At 43.2% G+C, this 19,202-nt stretch overlaps 1 protein-coding gene across 1 annotated transcript; it reads left to right on the forward strand.

Annotated features, from left to right (window-relative positions):
* Window positions 1-7,581: 7,581 nt before the first annotated feature.
* Window positions 7,582-18,638, forward strand: ACTA2 (actin alpha 2, smooth muscle). The gene is made up of 9 exons (XM_040605583.1): window positions 7,582-7,681; window positions 10,290-10,461; window positions 12,225-12,353; window positions 13,682-13,792; window positions 14,267-14,351; window positions 14,443-14,604; window positions 14,840-15,031; window positions 16,803-16,984; window positions 18,346-18,638. The coding sequence occupies exons 2-9, from the start codon at window positions 10,333-10,335 to the stop codon at window positions 18,487-18,489; spliced, it is 1,134 nt and encodes a 377-aa protein (XP_040461517.1). The 5' UTR covers window positions 7,582-7,681; window positions 10,290-10,332; the 3' UTR covers window positions 18,490-18,638.
* The last annotated feature ends 564 nt before the right edge of the window (window positions 18,639-19,202 follow it).

A 19,202-nucleotide genomic window follows, 5' to 3' on the forward strand; every position in this document is an offset into this window, starting at 1 on the left:
GAGCAACAGTTTCACAGAATTCTGTGGTTTTCCTTATTTCTGAATTATGGTTGTTTGTTTCAGAAATGTGTATCTAAGTCTCTCCTACAGTCATAAAAGGAAATGTTCCTTGATAAAGAATTTGAGCAAACAGTTAAAGGTGGGCATCTAAAAAACTTTCAGTGGAAGAGGAAAAAACCCTACATTTGGCTGGAAAATGCTGGTACGCTTTCAGAAAACCACCCAAATTATTAAACAAAAATGGCATATTATCTGTACTTTTCCCTACTTCTTATGACTGTCTGTAAGAAAGAGGAAGAAGAAACTACCTTACGTAACTAAGATGCATCTGCAAAGCAGAAGCAAAAAACCTGCCTGCTTCAGTCTTCTTGTGAGACTGAAGCATCGTTTCTTTGGGGAGAGGCTTTATAAACTGAGTGTGCTAGAGCACGTGTAGCAGCTGTGTGCCGAGTTCCTCCTGGCTAAGTGACCAACCATCATCGGCTGTCAGTCTCCTGTAGCACCACTGCAGATAACAGGAGGGTCCTCCAGGCCCAAGCAGCAGCCAGGATGTGTGCAGGCGGGTGGCACAGAGGCAGGCTGACACTGCACACAGGGCAGGGCAGAGCACCGGTCAAGTCCTGTCCTTCCTGCAGCCTGTGGTGACTTAGGCACCACTTTGCTGGGTGTGTTTGTCTGCACTTTGTCTTCATCAACCAACCAAAATGATACTCGGCAAAAGTGCGATGGATGGGGGTAGGCATCCTTTTGCACAGGTCAGAGATGCAAAGGGTTTTCTCAAGAATTCATATTATAAACAGGTTTCTGTTGGGGAGGGCTCAGTTTTATCCTAGATCTATAATGCAGATTGTAGTAAGCTATAAACACACACACATACTTTATCTGTGACGTTTATCCGTAACTTATGTTATTGTTCAGATTGCTGATAAGGGCATTAAGGTGCATAGGCAATGATGGGTAGGGAAGGTCCCACAGAATCCCACCCGCTCAGCAGTGATTTCCCTGTGCTGCTGTGCTGAGGGACTTTGCTAGACAGTTCTCATGCTACTCTGCATAGGTCGATCCTGCATTTGCCTTATTTTTAATTATTCCATATTTTAAGAACTGAAAGGCTTTAGAAGGCTTTTACAACTACCTTTGTAATATTTCTGAAAATAAATTTGACAAGAAGTAATTTTTATAAAGCCTTATTCAGCAGCATTTATTATATTATCTTCTTATTTTTTATTATTTGGATTGTGTATTGGCAGCTGCAATAGTTTGACTTGGAGTGGCGCATTCATCTGGCAAGTTTGTGATCAGCTCCTTCTTGCCATTACGTGCTTGAAACTTTTATTAAGCTGCCTTTCTCCCTGTTTCAGGAAAACCCCTTTAGCATTTTTAAGGACTAATGAAAATAAGTATTAATTGTTCTGGAGGCACTTTGGCCTGCTCTCTGGAACACCTGGATGGATGCAGGCTATCCAAATCTGCTGCACTATGCATGCCCAACTTTCCTGCTGGCTCTTTTCACGCCCTCCTGCAATGGAATCGAAACAGAAAATCCCAAACTGTTTTTCAATCCTTTGCATTGGTATCTGACTTTTTTTCTGGTGTGAAAATGCGCATGTATTAAGTAGGTTTGCATTTGCCACGTTATTTTTTAATATTCTGTATAACAGCATATACTTTCATATGATGGCATGCCAGTTCTAAAAGCATGTTTCCTTTTATCCTAAGGTATTTTTAAAAGTGTGTGTTCACTTTACTCACACAGGTTGTAGATTTTCCCTCGTATTTTTTGTACATTCTTCAGTTTATTGCAACATAGTGCTCCTTCCTTCACTGTGATACAGTGGTTCTTCTGTAGGCTTAAAAAAAAAAATAGGTCAGCTGTGCTTTCAGGAGTTTGTTTATAGGTTGTGCTGAGTGGCTCATACAGAAGAGAAGGAAGTTGCAGCAGGGCCATGTCTACTTGCCCTGCCCGGCAGCGACACCTAACAGCTCCGAGCGCCAGGGGAAAGGGGCTGGGAACCAGGGCTGGGCTACGTGCAGAGGCAGGTACCTGCTTGTTGACATTTGTGGCAAGAGGAGCTCCACAGTGTGCCATCATCCACAGCCCATGAGCAAGGAAGCTGTGTTGGTCACAAAAAGTGTAACTGGCACTACAGAAAATCACAAAATCGAGTAAGTAGGTCCTTTTCCTCACTGTTTGCTGGAGGGCCAGTCAAACTGGCTGATACAGGCACTTGAGCTTGTGAAGTTGTGTGATACAACTAGGCATGCAGAGTCCACGGGTTTAATCTGTAAGTGACAGCCTTATGAAACCTGCTTCCAACAAATTCCTCTGATGGGAATAATCTGATTTCTCATTATGTACAAGCTCATCTTGAAACCTTTCTTCTGGTGAGATAACAACAGGGCAACCGCTTCCAAAACCGTGGTGGGAACTTGGTCTCCTTATTGCTGTTAGTCTGGGAATATGTTGGTTGGGGAGCTTGGAAGTTACAGCGGAGGAAGGACCCCTGTGCTCTGCCTGCCCTATGCACGTGCCACGTAGGTTGGGCTTCCTTAGGAGTACAGGGCTTGTTTTCCGCAGCGATAGGGTGGGAAAATTTATTTTATGTTTTGACAAATTTAGATAGCATGTTACTGGAGAGGATCCGATGATCATCTGGGGGAAACTGTTCTCTCTTAGCTCTTAGGAGCTGTGCCAATGTAACATTATCGTGAAGCCTTGTCTACAGTGTTGTTTAGGACAGATATGTCTGCGTGAACTGCGAACAAGCTACTGAGGTGCTGCTAGGAGTTTATGCAGTGAGGCAGAGCTCAACCTTGGCCAGTGGCCTGAGGGCTTATCCAGGATCTCCGGTGGATTTGCAGCTCGTGGTATAAAGATAGTGTTCCTTTAGCTATCCTTCTGATATATATTTGATGTTTTCCTTCTAACATCAGGCACATCTACTCCAGCTGGAGTGTGAGCTATGAGAGCTGCCTTGCAGATAAAATGTAGAGTTTATTTCCATGGAGAATCATGGAGGGCATTCTATCTCTAAAACTATGTCTTTAAATCAGGCAAATTTATGGAGGAAAAATCTGTCTGCAGCTATTATGCATGAAGATATAGGTACAAATTCCTGTATCAAGAAATCCTTATGCTGCACATAAGGAAGCAGAAAAGATATAGGAAAAAAAATATCACTGTCCTGTTTCTTTCCTAAGCATCTACTCTCAGGAAATCTCAGAGACAGGATACTGAGCTAGATGGATATCAGCCTGACCCAGCAGGGCTCATTCTTATGTTCTATTTATTTATCTAAGAAGGGCGGGGAGAAAACCATTAGCTCATTTTTACTTTGAATACATTCATTTGATTTTGGATGAGGGATAACTTTACCACATTACCATGGAGGAAGATAACTTGTCAAGAAGGTGAAGGCAAATTTTGAATTAACATGCTTCATCACCTTAATCAAGAGGCTCAGAAGACAAACTCTATCCTCAGGCTCTTGAACAGCACTGGGAATGGCAAAGCTATTTCCCAAACTTTGTGGGTTGAAAACTGCTATATTTGAGAATTATTACAGCCATTTTGTTTCAGTTGTTAGAGAGAGACCAGTGCAAGAGCCTGACAATCACAGAGAAAGCTAGTTTATGGGTCTGACAGCTTATGGTTAATCTGACACTTTACAGATGCTTACTGTGTGACAGCTGCAATGAGTCAGATTATTAGAGAGACTTTCTGCTCCATAAAGCTTATTTATTCCCGTCTTTCTCAAAACAGGGGGTAGGGAAGTGTAAAGCCTATCAATGAGATAGAGGAGAGGGCCTGAAGCCAGACAAACCAAAACATTCAGAGATTCTGCTAATGCTACGAAGATGAAAGGAATCCCCAAATAAGAGGGAGCCAGAGACATATTTAGCAGAGCCTCATTCCTAACCAGCCGATTGGATGTAGGCAGGAAGGTCTCCACACACGTTTCAGTTGTTTTCCCTTATAAAGTAATGGCTTGTAATGTTATGAGCAAAGGGGTTACTTTATTCCCGGTTTTCTATAGCAGCTGGGATAAGTCTACAGCTTCTGCCCTCCTTTACCAAAAAAGTATGGCATCTACGAACTGGTGCGTGGCCTCCGAGCTGGCATTCTTCAGGCCAGCTGAAGCCCGTTCCCTAGGCATGGTGGCTGTGCTGCGGCTGCTGCGGAGTCCCAAGCACATTTTGTGTCCAGTCTGCATGAGTTACTGAAGAAGAAAGAGCTTAAGGAACTTGTAGCTAAGAGTTTCCACTGCTAACTTGAAAGATGCTTGAAGTCAGTAGGGAAGTTCCCAATGTGTGTGGGAGCTTTGCTAGTATCACTATAAAAAGATCAGGGAAAAGGGTATGAAAGAAAGAGACAAAATTACTTTTTCTGCTTATTTTCTTTTCTCTGATCATACTCTGGATGTGCTCCTGTGGTGGAGACTGCAAAATCATTTAGCATGGGCAAACAGAGAATTTCTCAGGGGAAGCCAAATAAAAGACATAGGTTTTGGCTATGGATACAACAAAAGAACTAGAAACTCAGGGTATAGACACATCAAGCAAATTTTGCTGTGGCGGTTTCTGTACACATGGGTGGGATAAATACTGAAAGATAGGCAGCAGAAAGGGGTTAATAAGTAACCTCCAGGGGGAAGTTAAACTGCTTTCAGGAATGGTGTTGTGTTCTTTTTCTTGCAAAAAATTATATATATATTTGGGCTAAGCTGCTATGTGTCTGTGGCTACAGAGCAGGGTTCAGAGGCTTGATCCCTAGCATTTAGGTTTCGTTCTCAGAAGGCTTGGTTTGTTAGGTTCTTATTCCTGTCTCATGCCAAGTGCATTCTCCCCTTCTCCCCTTCTCCCCTACCCCTCTGGCAGTGACCTATGTTGCTGACAAAAAAGGTGTAAACAACTAATGTAATTTTTTGCCCATGTGTTTTTTATCTGTAGTAATAATGTGTGTGATCATAACTTATGCATGGAATCATAAAAAGAAAGGAAACAGCTGTACTCCATGATGTCCCTTGAGCCGGACTGACCTAATTTCCTTGCATAGCTCACCTGTTTGCCTGCCTGCCTTCCTTTCCCAGCAGCTTCTGTAATGTAACGCCCCAGATCTGAGCTGCCTACGGAATGCCGGCTCTCCGTGGGGTGCTGCAGGTACGGCCGTGCAGCATCTCTGCGTTTTGCCCGTGCTGTTCGTGCGTATCCATCACTAGTGCTGAGTCAGCCTCTGGGCTTAATTCTCCTTTCTAGTCTGTGTAGCCCTGTCTCTAACAACTATCCATATGATAGGTCCCTCCAAACAGCTGGTGTCTTGTTATTATCACTGTAACGACTGCCTGCTCTGAATGAGACTCTGTCAGTGGAATGTTTTTCATAAGCACCCTGAAAGCTAGGATTCCCGTGTCTTTGCTGCCCGTGACAGGTAAGGTGATGTGTGATCCCCACCCAAGTAACCGTTCCACATAGCAGCCACGGGGCTGCTGCTGCCATCGTTGCCACCACCAGTAATTGTGGTACGCACCAGGCTAAGTTCACAGGAATTGTGATGAAGCTTAACAGAGGTGTGAAGGTGTCTGTGGTATCTGTGTGGCCACTGCCTCCTATAATACCCACGGAGTCCTCTTGCAGAAAACTGTTGCTGATATTTGTAGCTATGCTCAGGTGCGGTGTGAATGGTGTACCAGTTCTACTGAAGGGTTGTTTCCTTGGCTCTGCAACCTCATATATAGCATCATCACCACTAAGCTCTTTTGGGAGTGTGAACCTCTCCTCATTAAGGTGAAGAGTTTGGATTCTTCTGGATCTTTGTCCCAGTCTTGGTATTTCCAAGGAGTAGCAATAGATGATGCTTCTGAAAAACTTGGATTGTTTCCTCCAGTCTAGGAGATAATTGATGATTTATCAAAATCAGACATGATACTGCAGCAAAGGGTTCTGCTGTGTGAAATTCTCATTCCCTTTGACCTGAGTTCCCTGATCTAATACCATAGGTTCTATGCAAGGTACATGATTTTTCTCAGCTATGTTTTTGAGTGTTTGAAAACAAAGACATTTGTTTTGACTGTCCTTTGAGTGTCAGTTTGAGATATGCAAAATAGATCTATTTATATTCTCTGTTTTAAGTTGCTTACCTTGGTAGACTTTTTCCTTTTGTGGTTGTTTTTTTTTTTTTTTTTTAAAAAAAAGATTTCTTATCTTTTGCCTCAATGCTGGAAGTGAAATAATAAATAGCTTTTGCATAGCTCATGTTCCAGCACTTGTTAGCTTCTGTTTCTGACCCTCAAAGGCAGTTACATTCCTTAAAAGTTCCTTTCCTTAAAAGTTAAATTCCTTTTGGTCTTCAATCCATAATTCTGCCTATCTGCTATCTACTAGTGGCCTAATCCTTAAATCTCCACATCAGAAAAACTCCCACTCTGCTTTTATGGGAGACTTTCTTGCATTAAGGCTACTCGATTAGGCAGCAAGCACTCTGTAAGCAAACACACGATGCCCCTCCCTCCCTGTTGTAACAAGACTCACAAAGCAAGGCTCTCACTTGGATCCTCACATCCTTCTTGGTTTTTGTGTGTAGAGCAGTTTTGCCTTTGTAATGGTTTAATATTGGAGTATATAGAGATGCTGATTTCTGGTCTTTAGTACAAACTTAATGACAAAATATTGTTGACTGTGAAAGGGCTGCTTCACTAGAATGAGCCTGTCCATAGAACAGCTGGCTACAGCTGTAAAAGTCCAGTCTTGTGCTGAAAATAGCTTCTACAGTGAGAACCCTTGCTTTTTTTGCTAAAAATATGTTCAACGGAAAAGCTAACTGGATTCACACAACAAACTTCAAGAACTTTATTACGAAGAATTTGAGATGTGAGTTTACGACAATCCAGACTTGTTGCCATCGGTGGGATAGCATTAGGGTGATGCCGGCCTGCAGGTTCCTAGGGTTTTAAAAGTAAGCTGACAAACAGAATGGATCCAAACCCACTGCAATGCAAAGGTGGTCACAGCAATCTTTTTAACAGAACATTTTCACAACCTTCAAAGACTTCACTGTGAACCCTATACAACAACAAGTACTTTTCCCACTACCCTTAAGTCCGTGGGCAATATTTAGCATACAAGCAAAATGCCAAGCTTTTAAAGAGACTTTGTATCAAAATTCAGCAGCTGTTTAGCTTGCCAGAAATATTTTCATTGTTTTTTGTCACAACCTTTAATGAAAGCAAAGTGTTTCTTTAAAAACACTTCCCCTATTGTAAATGCCTGCTCTTCCAATTTCTCATTCTGCCTCTTGGAGGCCTGGACCTCTCTTGTTTGAACTTATGCTGCTTCTGCCAGAGGGTGTCTATTGTGGGCACACTTCATCTCTGTATTTTAGCAACTCCCCTGAAGTTTTAGAGTGTTTATCTTGCACAGCTGAAAGCCTCCTCCTGTTTCATGAGCTCTATGCTGGAATGCTGTGGAAGAGACCCAGGGCCTGTGGCCACACAGATTAGAGTTTTTTTGTAATAAGGTCCCTATATGGTTTGGTTAGAGACTTCAGCCCTGTCTCTGTCTGTCTCTGCTCCTTGTTTGGGAGGCTAGTGGGAGGAGAAGAGCTGAAGGGGCTATATAACCCCAGAGCTTTCAGATACGGAGTGCACCATCCCAGAGCAGCTATCCCCAGCCAAGCACTGTCAGGGTAAGTGGCACTGAACCAGTAGCGTGATTTACAGGTTGCTGGGGGACTTCAGTTAAATAATGTCAAATGCAAGCTATTCAGGAGGATGTACTGCTGTGCTGTAGCTTGCTTAAGCAAACTTACTTATTAGAATGTAATTGATAAAATGCTTGTGATATCTGTACTGAGTTGTCTTGATTTTATAACGTTTCTGAAAGGGAAAGAAAAGTTCTGCCTGATGATTTTGCTGATTCCACCAGCACTTCAGCAATTGTATACAGACACAGTCTGTGTAATGCCACAGATGGAATTATAGCTGTATTCGTGTTTAAATGAACCCGTGTGACCTCGGGGTGTTAGTCTGAGACAGAACTGAGTTCCTGAAGGGGTATGTAGTGGTGTTTCTCAACAGGCTTGGTTCAGTGCTGTTAACTCTGTAAGGTGACGTGAGCGTTTTGGGGAATGTGTCTGTAAGAAGAGCTGGAAGTGTGTGAATTAGCGGTGTCTAATGGGGTACAATGACGATGTGTGTGTGTATTCATCCTTGCCTCCATTTATTTGAAACTACTGTTCTGTAAAATGCCAAACATTTCATTAAGGAACAGGCTGCACGCAGTATTTCTTGTGGGGCTGGAGTTCTCTTAGTAGTTTATTTTGAAGATTGGTAAGGTGTTTGGTTATCTTTAGATGTAAAGCAGGTAGAAGAAAGAGGCTAAGTACCATATTAATTACTTGGGAGAAAATTTTCCGTTCTTCCACAGTACTGAGTGGCATTTGCTGTTGTAAGATGTTGCTACTGTATGCCATGGCAGTCCTGAGCTGTAACTCACTGGCTGGCAGCAGAGCACCCTTGTCTGAAATCATTTAACTTTGATTTTTCAACTTTTTGTGCTTTATTACTAAATATGGTTTTCATTTAGAGTCCACTAAGCTCAGAAATGTAGCCTTTCCTGCCCCCTTCTTTCCCCTCCCCCAAGTGATTTTTGGCATTTAGCTGCATTGGTTTGAGCAACCCCCCTGACCTCGAACTCTGTTCCAAAAACAGACGCCTGAAAAGCCTATTTCCTAATTAGGAAATGGTTTGTCCAAACCAGCCCGTTCATTCATGTTAGATAACAATTGTACCCCATTCAGTAAATGTTTGAATATAAAGAGCCTGTTTTCCCAGGAGCTTAATAACAATTGCAACCTACTTTCCTTTCCCAATAATAAAGAAAAAATATCTGGACTACATCAAGTTAGGATTTCCCCGTCCTTGTCTTCTCCTGGAAGCTATGCCCACACAGCCTGCAGGAGTGGGGCTGCAGCTGTCTCTTGTGGCTGCCTGGCTGGGGAGAGACACAGGAATTCAAATGAAGGATTCTGGAGAACGGTCCATGCCTGTTCTGTCCATTGTAGAGCCTAAACAGGTTGGGGGCTTCCTTGCTCGTTGGCCATGGCTTTTGCTGAGCCCGTTGCCGCTTTGTTCTGCACTCCTGTGGCAGAAGTTTTTGGAGGCTGCATGTGGAGCCAGCTGGTCTGTGGATGACAGCCATCTCCTTTAGCTGTTAACACATTACAATTTGTTGAACTCTGCATGGAAGCCCAGGCTCACAGCTAGCCAAGTGATTCCCTACCACGCTATAAATTGTGAGCAAATAGTTCTTCTTGAGCCCTGGTATTCAGTGCTTGTTTCTCTATTTGACTTTAATACAAAGCCTTCAAAGCATTTTTATTATCCGTATTATCTTCCTGTTGCCAGGGGAGGAAAACAGTTTCTTTTTACTGAGACAAGGAGCCAACATGAATTAGTCTGCTACTTTACAAATACAGTTTATTAGGTGCTTTGAAATGATGTTAGAGCATACTCTATGGCCTGTTTTTAAATTACATACTGTCCCTGACTTCGTTGTAAAGTTATTTTTTCTGAGTAACTAAGGGAGGGCTGGAATAGGCTTTTTTTCTTTATTCTTATCCTCCCCCTTAATTGGGAGCATTTCTTCTCTTTTAAGAGGTTAAATGTAAACTTAATTGGCCATCTTCATCCAGTGGGTTAATATCTGCATCTGGAAAGCACCCTGGTATGTTCATAGCATTTAATGTGACGAGTTATTGGGAAGCCCAAGACTGAACGGGGAAGTCTGAAGTGCTCCTACCTTTGACAGCTTTCCACATATGTCAGGATTTTGCCAGGGTGATAGAAAAGTGGGGCAAGTTGTGCTGAATCCAGTGCAAAGGGATCTTTGTGTTTGCAGCTGTCAGTCTAGCATTCGCTTTTATCTTACACCCACCCGCAGCCGTGGATTTCTGTGACCAAATTTAGATGAACATTTGCTGCTCCCTGGTCTGTCTGCCCATGCCACAGGACTGGAAGTTTCCTGTGTAATCCCCTAGATAATCTCTAGTGCGTACAGCCCTCCAGCAGACGTGGTTGAAACCTCTTGTGATTTCAAAAGGAGGCACGTTCCCTCCTGCGGCCCCGCAGGCCTTGTGATTGCCCATCCACTGCCGTACCTCCCTTTGCTGGGGCCGGTTGCTTTCATGTAGCCATCTCTGTCTTCAAAGGTGGGTCTGCTACCAGAGTATGGGGTTTGGTTTTGGTTGGTTGTATTATATATATTTTTTAAACCCTTTTCTGCTGTTTTCATAGGGCTGTTTTCTGTCTGGAGGGCCTGAGGACGTTGACGTAGAAGATGTGTGAGGAAGAGGACAGCACTGCCCTTGTTTGTGACAATGGGTCGGGACTCTGTAAAGCCGGCTTTGCTGGGGACGATGCTCCAAGAGCAGTGTTCCCTTCCATCGTGGGTCGTCCCAGGCACCAGGTGATGAACTGCTTTGCTTATTCCATACCGGGCTTGTAGAAGGCTTTGCTGCCCCATCCCCAGCAATCCGCCCCAGGACTGCCTTTTCCTGTCGCTGGGGCTAGCCCAGCCCCGGGTGATCTGTGTAACATGGTATTTACAGGCAGAATGAGTTCAACGTTGCACTCACCTGAGTCAAAGCAGGTGTCTTGCCTTGTGAAAATTTTGACTGCTCTGAAACCTGATGATAGGTGATGAGTGAAAAACTGGAGGAGGAGGAAGTTTTCAGTCAGTTTCCTAATAACCTTCCTGGCTTTATTAATTTAGCTGTATCACAAATAGGCACCTGTCTAGGGTTGAGTTTCTTTAGCTTCAAGGTTTACAGTTGAGTATACGATGCATTCCGCTCAATTTTAATAATTTGCAAAATACATTTATTATCCAAGCTGTGTTAAATATGGAGAGTTCCTGAACTAGATCATCATTACCATGAACTAGAGCAGCTTGGCCAGGCTACAACAAACTAATCCACCTAATTGCCTCTGTGCCCATCTGAGGCCCTGGTGAAGTGGGAAGAGGTAAACTGGTTGTAAGATCCAGAACTTTATATACCCAGCAAATGCTTTTTAAGTTCTTCAGAGCTGGAGAAATGTCTGCCTGCCAGTATAGCAGCTGGGGCTGAAGGTCTAACTGGGGCCTCTGGGCATTACCATAATTAAAAAAAACATATTCAAATGCCAGCTTCTGTAGATAGTGTGAATGATATTAATTGTTCAAAACCAAGCCATACAGTAACAGTGGAAACAAGTACAGATTTCTAGAACCTTTCTTTCCTGATCATGTATCACAGATAGTATTAGTCACTTGAAGGAAGGGGCATCCCCTAAAAAATTGCAAATCCAGGTTGCCTGTTTTTAAGATGGAGAGTTATAGATGCCAAGGTTTGGAGTCTGTAATGACTAAGTTCTGGTAAGTGTATTATGCGCTCAAAGCATCCGACTTTATACTGTTTTTTCCTCAGTGTTTCTGACTTCAACACAGAGACTAGTGTGTATCCAGAGTAGTTTCCAGCTTCTGGAACATGGACCATTTCTACAGGATCCATGAAAATACCTTAAAAAAGAAGCATGTACCAGTAGGTTTAAATTGTCTGTCTCTAATGACAATATTATAGTGTTCAAAAAGACTAAAATTGCTGGAATTTAAGCCTTGGGAAATATAAGGTGTGTATTGCTCCATCTTGACCCTTAGATGGCACAGCATCACTTTCTGCTTTTACTCTGCTTCATTATAGCTTAGCAGACAGTTCATCCCTCAATAATAACAAACATTAAAACAACCCTATTTTTTCCACTTGATGTACTTAGCATTGTAACTGTATGGATTGTTATTACATTCATGTATGTAATGTATGTCGGGGGGTTAATGTATGTCACCCACAACGGCACCCACCGCCCCCCAGACTCGCCCCCGGCCTGCCAGCCTAGGAAGGCCCACCCACCCCCCACCCGGCACGGCACCCACCACCACCCCGACTCATTTTTACAATTACATACGTGTAATACATGTATGAAAATTACAGTTTCCATAAACCGTAGTGGAAACGTGAATTAAACGTTTAATTTTGGCAATTAAAGAGCAATAAGGAATTCTCCATTCATTTGTATTTGTAAAGTATTTTGCAACTAGTGTAACTGGTGACTGGATTTATTTCACAGCTGATGTTCTGTCTACTTTGTGACACTTCTCTGTGAGATGCTAACTCCATTTGTGTTATTTTATAGGGTGTGATGGTTGGTATGGGTCAAAAAGACAGCTATGTAGGTGATGAGGCTCAAAGCAAGAGGGGAATCCTGACCCTGAAATACCCCATAGAGCACGGCATCATTACAAATTGGGATGACATGGAGAAGGTATTTCAGCTTTGAAAAGTTTGTGTGTCACTGGTAAATGGAACTACTTGAACCAAATGTTTACAGAATGCACACTAAATTTATAGATTAAATCATCATGCTATCAAGTATGTTTTAATGAGAAGCTTGTTAACAGCACAGGCTACTGTGCATTTGAGGCTGAAGTATCACTAGGAGTATATCAAAATAGTTATTGGGAGCCCAGTCTGATCTATCAATCTTTGCTAATTACTGGGGGGTGGGGAAGGGAATAAAGGAAAGAAAAGGAATATCCTCAATTTGCTAGTAAGGAAATGGAATTTGTGAAGGTATCTGTTTCTGCAAAATTGCAAAGCTTGTATGTAATTCTGATGTGAAGGGCACTGTTTACATACGTACTTTTTAATGCTTGAAAGATTAGCAATATTGTAGTGCAATGCATCCATTTCAGAGCCAATATCTGGATGAAAGGCCATGAACAGAACCATGCTTGTAGTTATAGTTGGTATGTTTGATACAATCTCTAAGATGGTATCTCTGTTTAATGTTGTGCTGTGGAAATAGGGCTATTTGGAACAGTCAGCACATCACAACACGCTGCAAGTGTGTGCAATCACACAGGACTTACTGACTCTCATAGCATTGTAGTCTTACTTGGAGGCAAAACCTTTTAGATGCCTAACATATCAACCAGTCCCTAATCACCACCACTTGAAAGCAAGCTTAGAAAAAACTTCTTGGCCTTTAGAAAGTCTCTGGTGGTTTTACTTCTTATTGGTGTATTAACCTCTTCATGGCAGTCCACTTGGCCTCCGATTTTTATAGCTGGTAGGAGCGAGTTGAGTGGAGGTGATAAAGACAAGTTGACTTTCAGCCTCACAAACCATTTGCCTTTATTTCTTTTTATGAATTCTTGGGCTGGCCTTTACAAACCAAAAGACGAAATGCTTCAAGAGACCCGTTATCTATTGAACTCTACTATGCAGATCTGCATATATTCTAGAGTTGTTCTGGAACTGTTTCACTTTCAATGACTGTTGAAATAGTGTTGCTGGAACCATGTCTGTCCTGCTCTGTCTGTTCTGCCATAAGAATAACCTATTTATTTTCATTAACTTATGTGTCCTTCAGATAAGTGATATATTACCAGCAGTAAAACCTGAGAAGAGTGCTTTTCTTTCTATGGTTACTTTGGTAATCTCTAGGAAGGCAGTAAGAACTGCATGAGGAACATTACTAGCCTATCACTAGGGCTGTAAGCAGAGTGCTGGCGCACAATACCTGTCTGGAAGTGATTGAGTTGCTGGCTGATGGTGTTTCTTTCCTTTGGCTTGCCCCTTTGCCTTCAGATCTGGCATCATTCTTTCTATAATGAGCTCCGTGTTGCACCTGAAGAACACCCAACTCTGCTGACTGAAGCACCACTGAATCCCAAAGCCAACCGAGAGAAGATGACCCAGGTAAGCTTACATTACAACTCTGTGAATTCAACAGGATGTGAACTTCCATCATTTCAGTTAGTCATGCTGCTGGTAGTCTCTTCCTCTTAGTTATGGAAGATGGAAAGTGCATAGTGGCCGCCTGTCATAGTTGCATATTACTACATTTACTTTAGAGAAATCAGTGTAATGGCTGTGAGTACTGCAGTCTGTCCAAGCTTTGTGTCATCTTAATCTGTTTTTATGCCCAGGCCTATTACAAAATTATCTTTAATCTATGCATGTGTCTGTATTCATACATTAAAGGTACAGGCCAGATACAGGGAGATGTCTTAGAGGACCAAAATTTTTTTATTTAGATTTTGTATTTTCCTTCCTTGTTATTACCAACCATCAAGAAATATGAAAATCTTATCTTCTCCCTTTCCTTCAGTAAATAGCTTCAACTAGGCTAAAAGCCCTAGTGTTAAGGCAATTCTTTTAATTGCGTTTCAGATCATGTTTGAGACTTTCAATGTGCCAGCTATGTATGTAGCTATTCAAGCCGTCCTGTCCCTCTATGCTTCTGGACGTACCACAGGTAGGCCTCTGGGGAACATGACACAGGCGTTTGAAATAGTTAAGTGTGTTGATGTGCACCTGGGAATGCATCGTGTGTTATCTTCTCAAAGGGATTGTGCTTGACTCTGGGGATGGTGTCACCCACAACGTGCCAATTTATGAAGGCTATGCCCTGCCACATGCCATCATGCGCCTGGACCTGGCTGGCCGTGACCTGACAGACTACCTCATGAAAATCCTGACAGAACGTGGCTACTCCTTTGTGACCACTGGTAAGGACACATGGCTGACTGAGGAGGAAAATTGTTTAATGTGCAGTGTTTCTAGTGGCCTTAGGAGGACTAACAGTGGTTTTGCAGTTGAAGGAAGGAATCCAACAGGAAGGTCCCCTGCAAGACTAGCAGAGGATTTGTTTAAAAAATGGAAGGGTGTCAGAGGATGTTCCAACTTGTCAGCATGTCTAGGTCTTTCTTGAATGCTGTTCTAAAGATTGAATTCTCTTGACAGCGGAGCGTGAAATTGTCCGTGACATCAAGGAGAAGCTGTGCTATGTGGCCCTGGACTTTGAAAATGAGATGGCCACTGCTGCCTCTTCCTCGTCTCTAGAAAAAAGCTATGAGCTTCCTGATGGTCAGGTGATCACTATTGGAAATGAACGCTTCCGCTGCCCGGAGACCCTCTTCCAGCCATCTTTCATTGGTAGGTTGAATGATTGTTCTGCCCTGGTAAACTGCACATAAACATCAAGTCCTTATTTTCTTTTGGTTGTGTCCTACTGCTAATTCACCCAGACCTATACCCAAGTACCTCCTAGCACCCACATAATCTTTTAGAACAGCACTATTAATATGGTGGGGGGAACTTCACATCAAACAATAAGGAAAAATAAACCCTGCATGTTTATTCCTGGCTTCTGGCATTGGGCCTGTGCTATTTTGTATGTTATATGGTTGGCTACTATGAGAAGTGTGGCCACAAAGTCACTTTTCTAAATAGCGCGAGGATTGATCTCTTATGACAAGATGACCTGCCTGGGGGATGAGGGGAAGGCTGTGGATGCTGTCTACCTGGACCTTAGTAAAGCCTTTGACACCATCTCCCACAGCATTCTCCTGGAGAAACTGGCTGCTCATGGTGTGAACGGGTGTGCTCTGTGCTGAGTAAAAAGCTGGCTGGACAGCCGAGCCCAGAGAGTGGTAGTACATGGAGTTACATCCTCCGTGCCGGGTCCTGCACTGGGGTCACAACCCCACACAGCGCTACAGGCTGGGGCAGAGCGGCTGGGAAGCTGCCTGGTGGAAAAGGACCTGGGGGTGCTGGTTGAAGGCCAGCTGAACATGGGCCAGCACCATGCCCTGGTGGCCAAGAAGGCCAAGAGCATCTGGATTGTGTCCAGGGAAGGGCAAGGAAGCTGGGGAAGGGTCTGGAGCATAAGTCTGATGAGGAGCAGCTGAGGGAACGGGGACTGTTTAGTCTGGAGAGGAGGAAGCTCAGGGGGGACCTTGTTGCTCTCTACAACTACCTGACAGGGGCTGTAGGCAGGTGGGGGTTGTTTTTTTCTCCCAGATAACAAGTGACAGGACAAGAAGAAATGGCCTCAAGTTGTGCTAGAGGAGGTTTAGATTGGATATTAGGAAAAACTTTTTCACTGCAAGGGTGGTGAAGCATTGGAACATGCTGCTTAGGGAGGTGCTGGAATCACCATCCCTGGAGGCATTTAAAAAACGGGTAGATGTGGTGCTTAGGGACATGGTTTAGTGATGGACTTGGCAGTCCTGGGTGAACAGTTGGACTTGATGATCTCAAAGGTCTTTTCCAACCTAAATGATTCTATGACTGTAGTTTGAATATGCTTGCTGGGAGGTAATGGGGTGGGAGGGCAGGAAGCACTACTATTATTTTTCAAAAAGATTGATCCAAATCCGTGGTTCATCACGTTTGCAGAGCAGAGCCAAGACAAGGACTTGCTAATCAACAGCCATGAAGGCAGATTTGCAATGAGGTCACACAGAAATCCAGTGTTCTGCCAATCAGCAGAATTTCAGCTCAGATATAAAGTAGTTGCATACTTAGACGTATCAGGGCATATTTTGACCGTTCTGTCTCTGAGCTGGCTTAATTTAAAAAAAAAAAGAAGAAAAAAAAAAAAGGAAAACAAATGATTCTAAGACCATATAAGGAATTCTTAAGACATTTGAGATTTGCCTGCAAAACCCCAGTGGAAACTTTACTATGCCACACGCCCAGCTTTCTTTTTAAGGAGTTGTGTGTGTAAGGGGAGAGAGGAGGGCTGTACACTAACGAGCTCCTAAGCAAATAATTTAGGCAGTTGCAGAATGGCTTTCCAGATTTCCATGGCTCTGAAGACTGATGTCTCCCAAAGAGACACTGAAGTTCCCATTGTCAGTTTTGTTAACAGTTTTAAGTTGCTGTGCGGAGTTGCCTCAGTGTTCTTCTGTACCTTCTCCAGGCATGGAGTCCGCTGGCATTCATGAAACCACTTACAACAGCATCATGAAGTGCGACATAGACATCAGAAAGGATCTTTACGCTAACAACGTGTTGTCTGGAGGCACTACAATGTACCCGGGGATTGCAGACAGGATGCAGAAGGAAATAACTGCTCTGGCTCCCAGCACTATGAAGATCAAGGTATGGTGCAATCATTTGTAGACTGTTTGAGCTGGTATGTACAAAGTCCTCAGAAATCTAGTGAGACATGGCAACACTTTACAAAGTGCGTGCTTTGTACATATTTTGAGTCATGTTTGTGCCTTCTAGCAAATAATCACCACCGGGTACCTTTTTTGCTGGAAGAAGCAAGCCTTCTGTCCTCTCATTTCCTTGTGCATGGTGAATTCTGCAAACTGCCCTAACATGCCCAAAGAAGAATAGCGTGGACCCAGCAGCACAGACTTTATTCTGGGGCTATATGTGAGCTTTTTCAGCCCTTTTTAGTTGATGAAGATGGGAGAGTAGAAATGCTGGTTTTGTCCTTGGCCTGTAAGTACAGGAAAAAGCGAGCCTCTGGCAAACCCATCTTCCTTCTGCGGCTTCAAATCTTCTGTTCCTTGCTTTACAAAATTTTTATCAGTTATACCAATAAGAGTGCTCCAAGCCCTCCTCAGCTGTCATTGTATGTTTCCAGAGCAATTGTATCACCTTTTGTCATATGCAGCCATGATGAATACACAGATGCACTACTCTTACTGGGCAGCCTGACTCAGGCAGAAAAATTGAGGACTTATACTCAGGCTTAAATTAATTACACTTTAACTTTACTGATTGCACCAGATTGGCTTACTATAATGCCAGGGATGACACTAGCATGTGTAGATACAGTGTTTTCATTAATACCAAATATCACCGTGTTGTGGTTTAACCCCAACCAGCAACTAAGCTGCTCACACAGCCACTTGCTCGCTCTCCCCAGTGGGATGGGGATGAGAATCAGAAGAGTAAAAGTGAGAAAACCTGTGTGTTGAGATAAGAGACAATTTAATAGGTAAATCAAAAGCCGTGCACCCAAGCAAAGCAAAACAAGGAATTCATTCACCACGTCCCATTGGCAGGTGGGTGTTCAGCCATCCCCAGGAGAGCCGGGCTCCATCACATGTAACGGGTTACTTGGGAAGACAAATGCCATCACTCTGAATGTTCCCCCCTTCTTCCCCCTAGTTTATATGCTGAGCACGGCGCCATATGGCACAGAATATCCCTTTGGTCAGCTGGGGGCAGCTGTCCCAGCTGCGTCCCCTCCCGACTTCTCGTGCACCCCCAGCCCCTCGCTGGTGGGGTGGTTGAGGAGCAGAAAGGGCCAGTAACGAAAACATCCCTGTGTTACCAATGATGTTTTCAGCACAAATTCAGAACACAGCCCCATCTTAGCTACTATGAAAAAAAGTACCTCTATCCCAGCCAAAACCAGCATACACTGCTTCAATATTTTTGTATAATAAATGTATTTTATTCACAGCAGACAATTGTACTTAATGCTGCTCTTCCTTCAACAGATCATTGCTCCTCCTGAACGTAAGTACTCTGTCTGGATTGGAGGCTCTATTCTTGCTTCCCTGTCTACTTTCCAGCAGATGTGGATCAGCAAACAGGAATATGATGAAGCTGGCCCATCCATTGTTCACCGCAAATGCTTTTAAATTGCTTTATCTTTGTATGTGTCCTTAGTGTATTACTGTGAATGTATTCAGGAAAATACATTCTTATAATTTCATTCCATAAATCCTTCATCGTAATTACTCTAATTAGTTGGGTACTGTGTATTTTTTGGAATAAATTTTAAATATGATCTGAAATTGCTGCTCCTATTTAAAAAAAAAAAAAAACAAAAACCCCCTAAACTAAACAAACCAAACCACAACCAAAAACCCAACCCACGCGTTTGTGGCGGTACCGTTACAGCTGGTTTGAAGCTCCCTCTTGTGACACGAGTCTGTTACTACACTACGCCGGGCCTCATAGAAAAAGCGGGTACCCTCTGCTCCGTGACACCAATGCTAGAAAATGCTCAGCAATCAGGCTGCACGTTTTCACAGTTGAGCCTCAGAAAACATTTTAGTCTGCGAACAGAACCAGCCTTGATTTTTCAAAAATTCTGGGCAGTACCAAAGGAGCATAGCATCTGTTTGGTATCAGGATGAGCATATGCACTCTCTCCTTTGCATCTGCTCTATCCAGAAATATTATCTATCCACATCGCTTCTTAATTCATAGCTGTCATGCTGGGAAAGGTAATCTCTTACTATGTGTGGCCTAGAGGTGTGTGATGTATACTACAACTGTTCAGTGTGTTTTCTTAAAAAAAAACCAAACCCTAAACCAAACCTGTTCCTTTGGGAGCATATATAAACAC

This window comes from Falco naumanni, chromosome 9, assembly GCF_017639655.2.
Source record: "Falco naumanni isolate bFalNau1 chromosome 9, bFalNau1.pat, whole genome shotgun sequence".
NCBI lineage: Eukaryota > Metazoa > Chordata > Aves > Falconiformes > Falconidae > Falco > Falco naumanni.

Excerpts from the sequence above, each read along its gene's own strand:
- ACTA2 (XM_040605583.1), top strand. The coding sequence starts at position 10,333 with ATGTGTGAGGAAGAGGACAGCACTGCCCTTGTTTGTGACAATGGGTCG. Across the intron at positions 14,605-14,839 it reads CTACTCCTTTGTGACCACTG|CGGAGCGTGAAATTGTCCGT; the intron begins GTAAGGACACAT and ends TTCTCTTGACAG. Across the intron at positions 16,985-18,345 it reads CCAGCACTATGAAGATCAAG|ATCATTGCTCCTCCTGAACG; the intron begins GTATGGTGCAAT and ends TTCCTTCAACAG.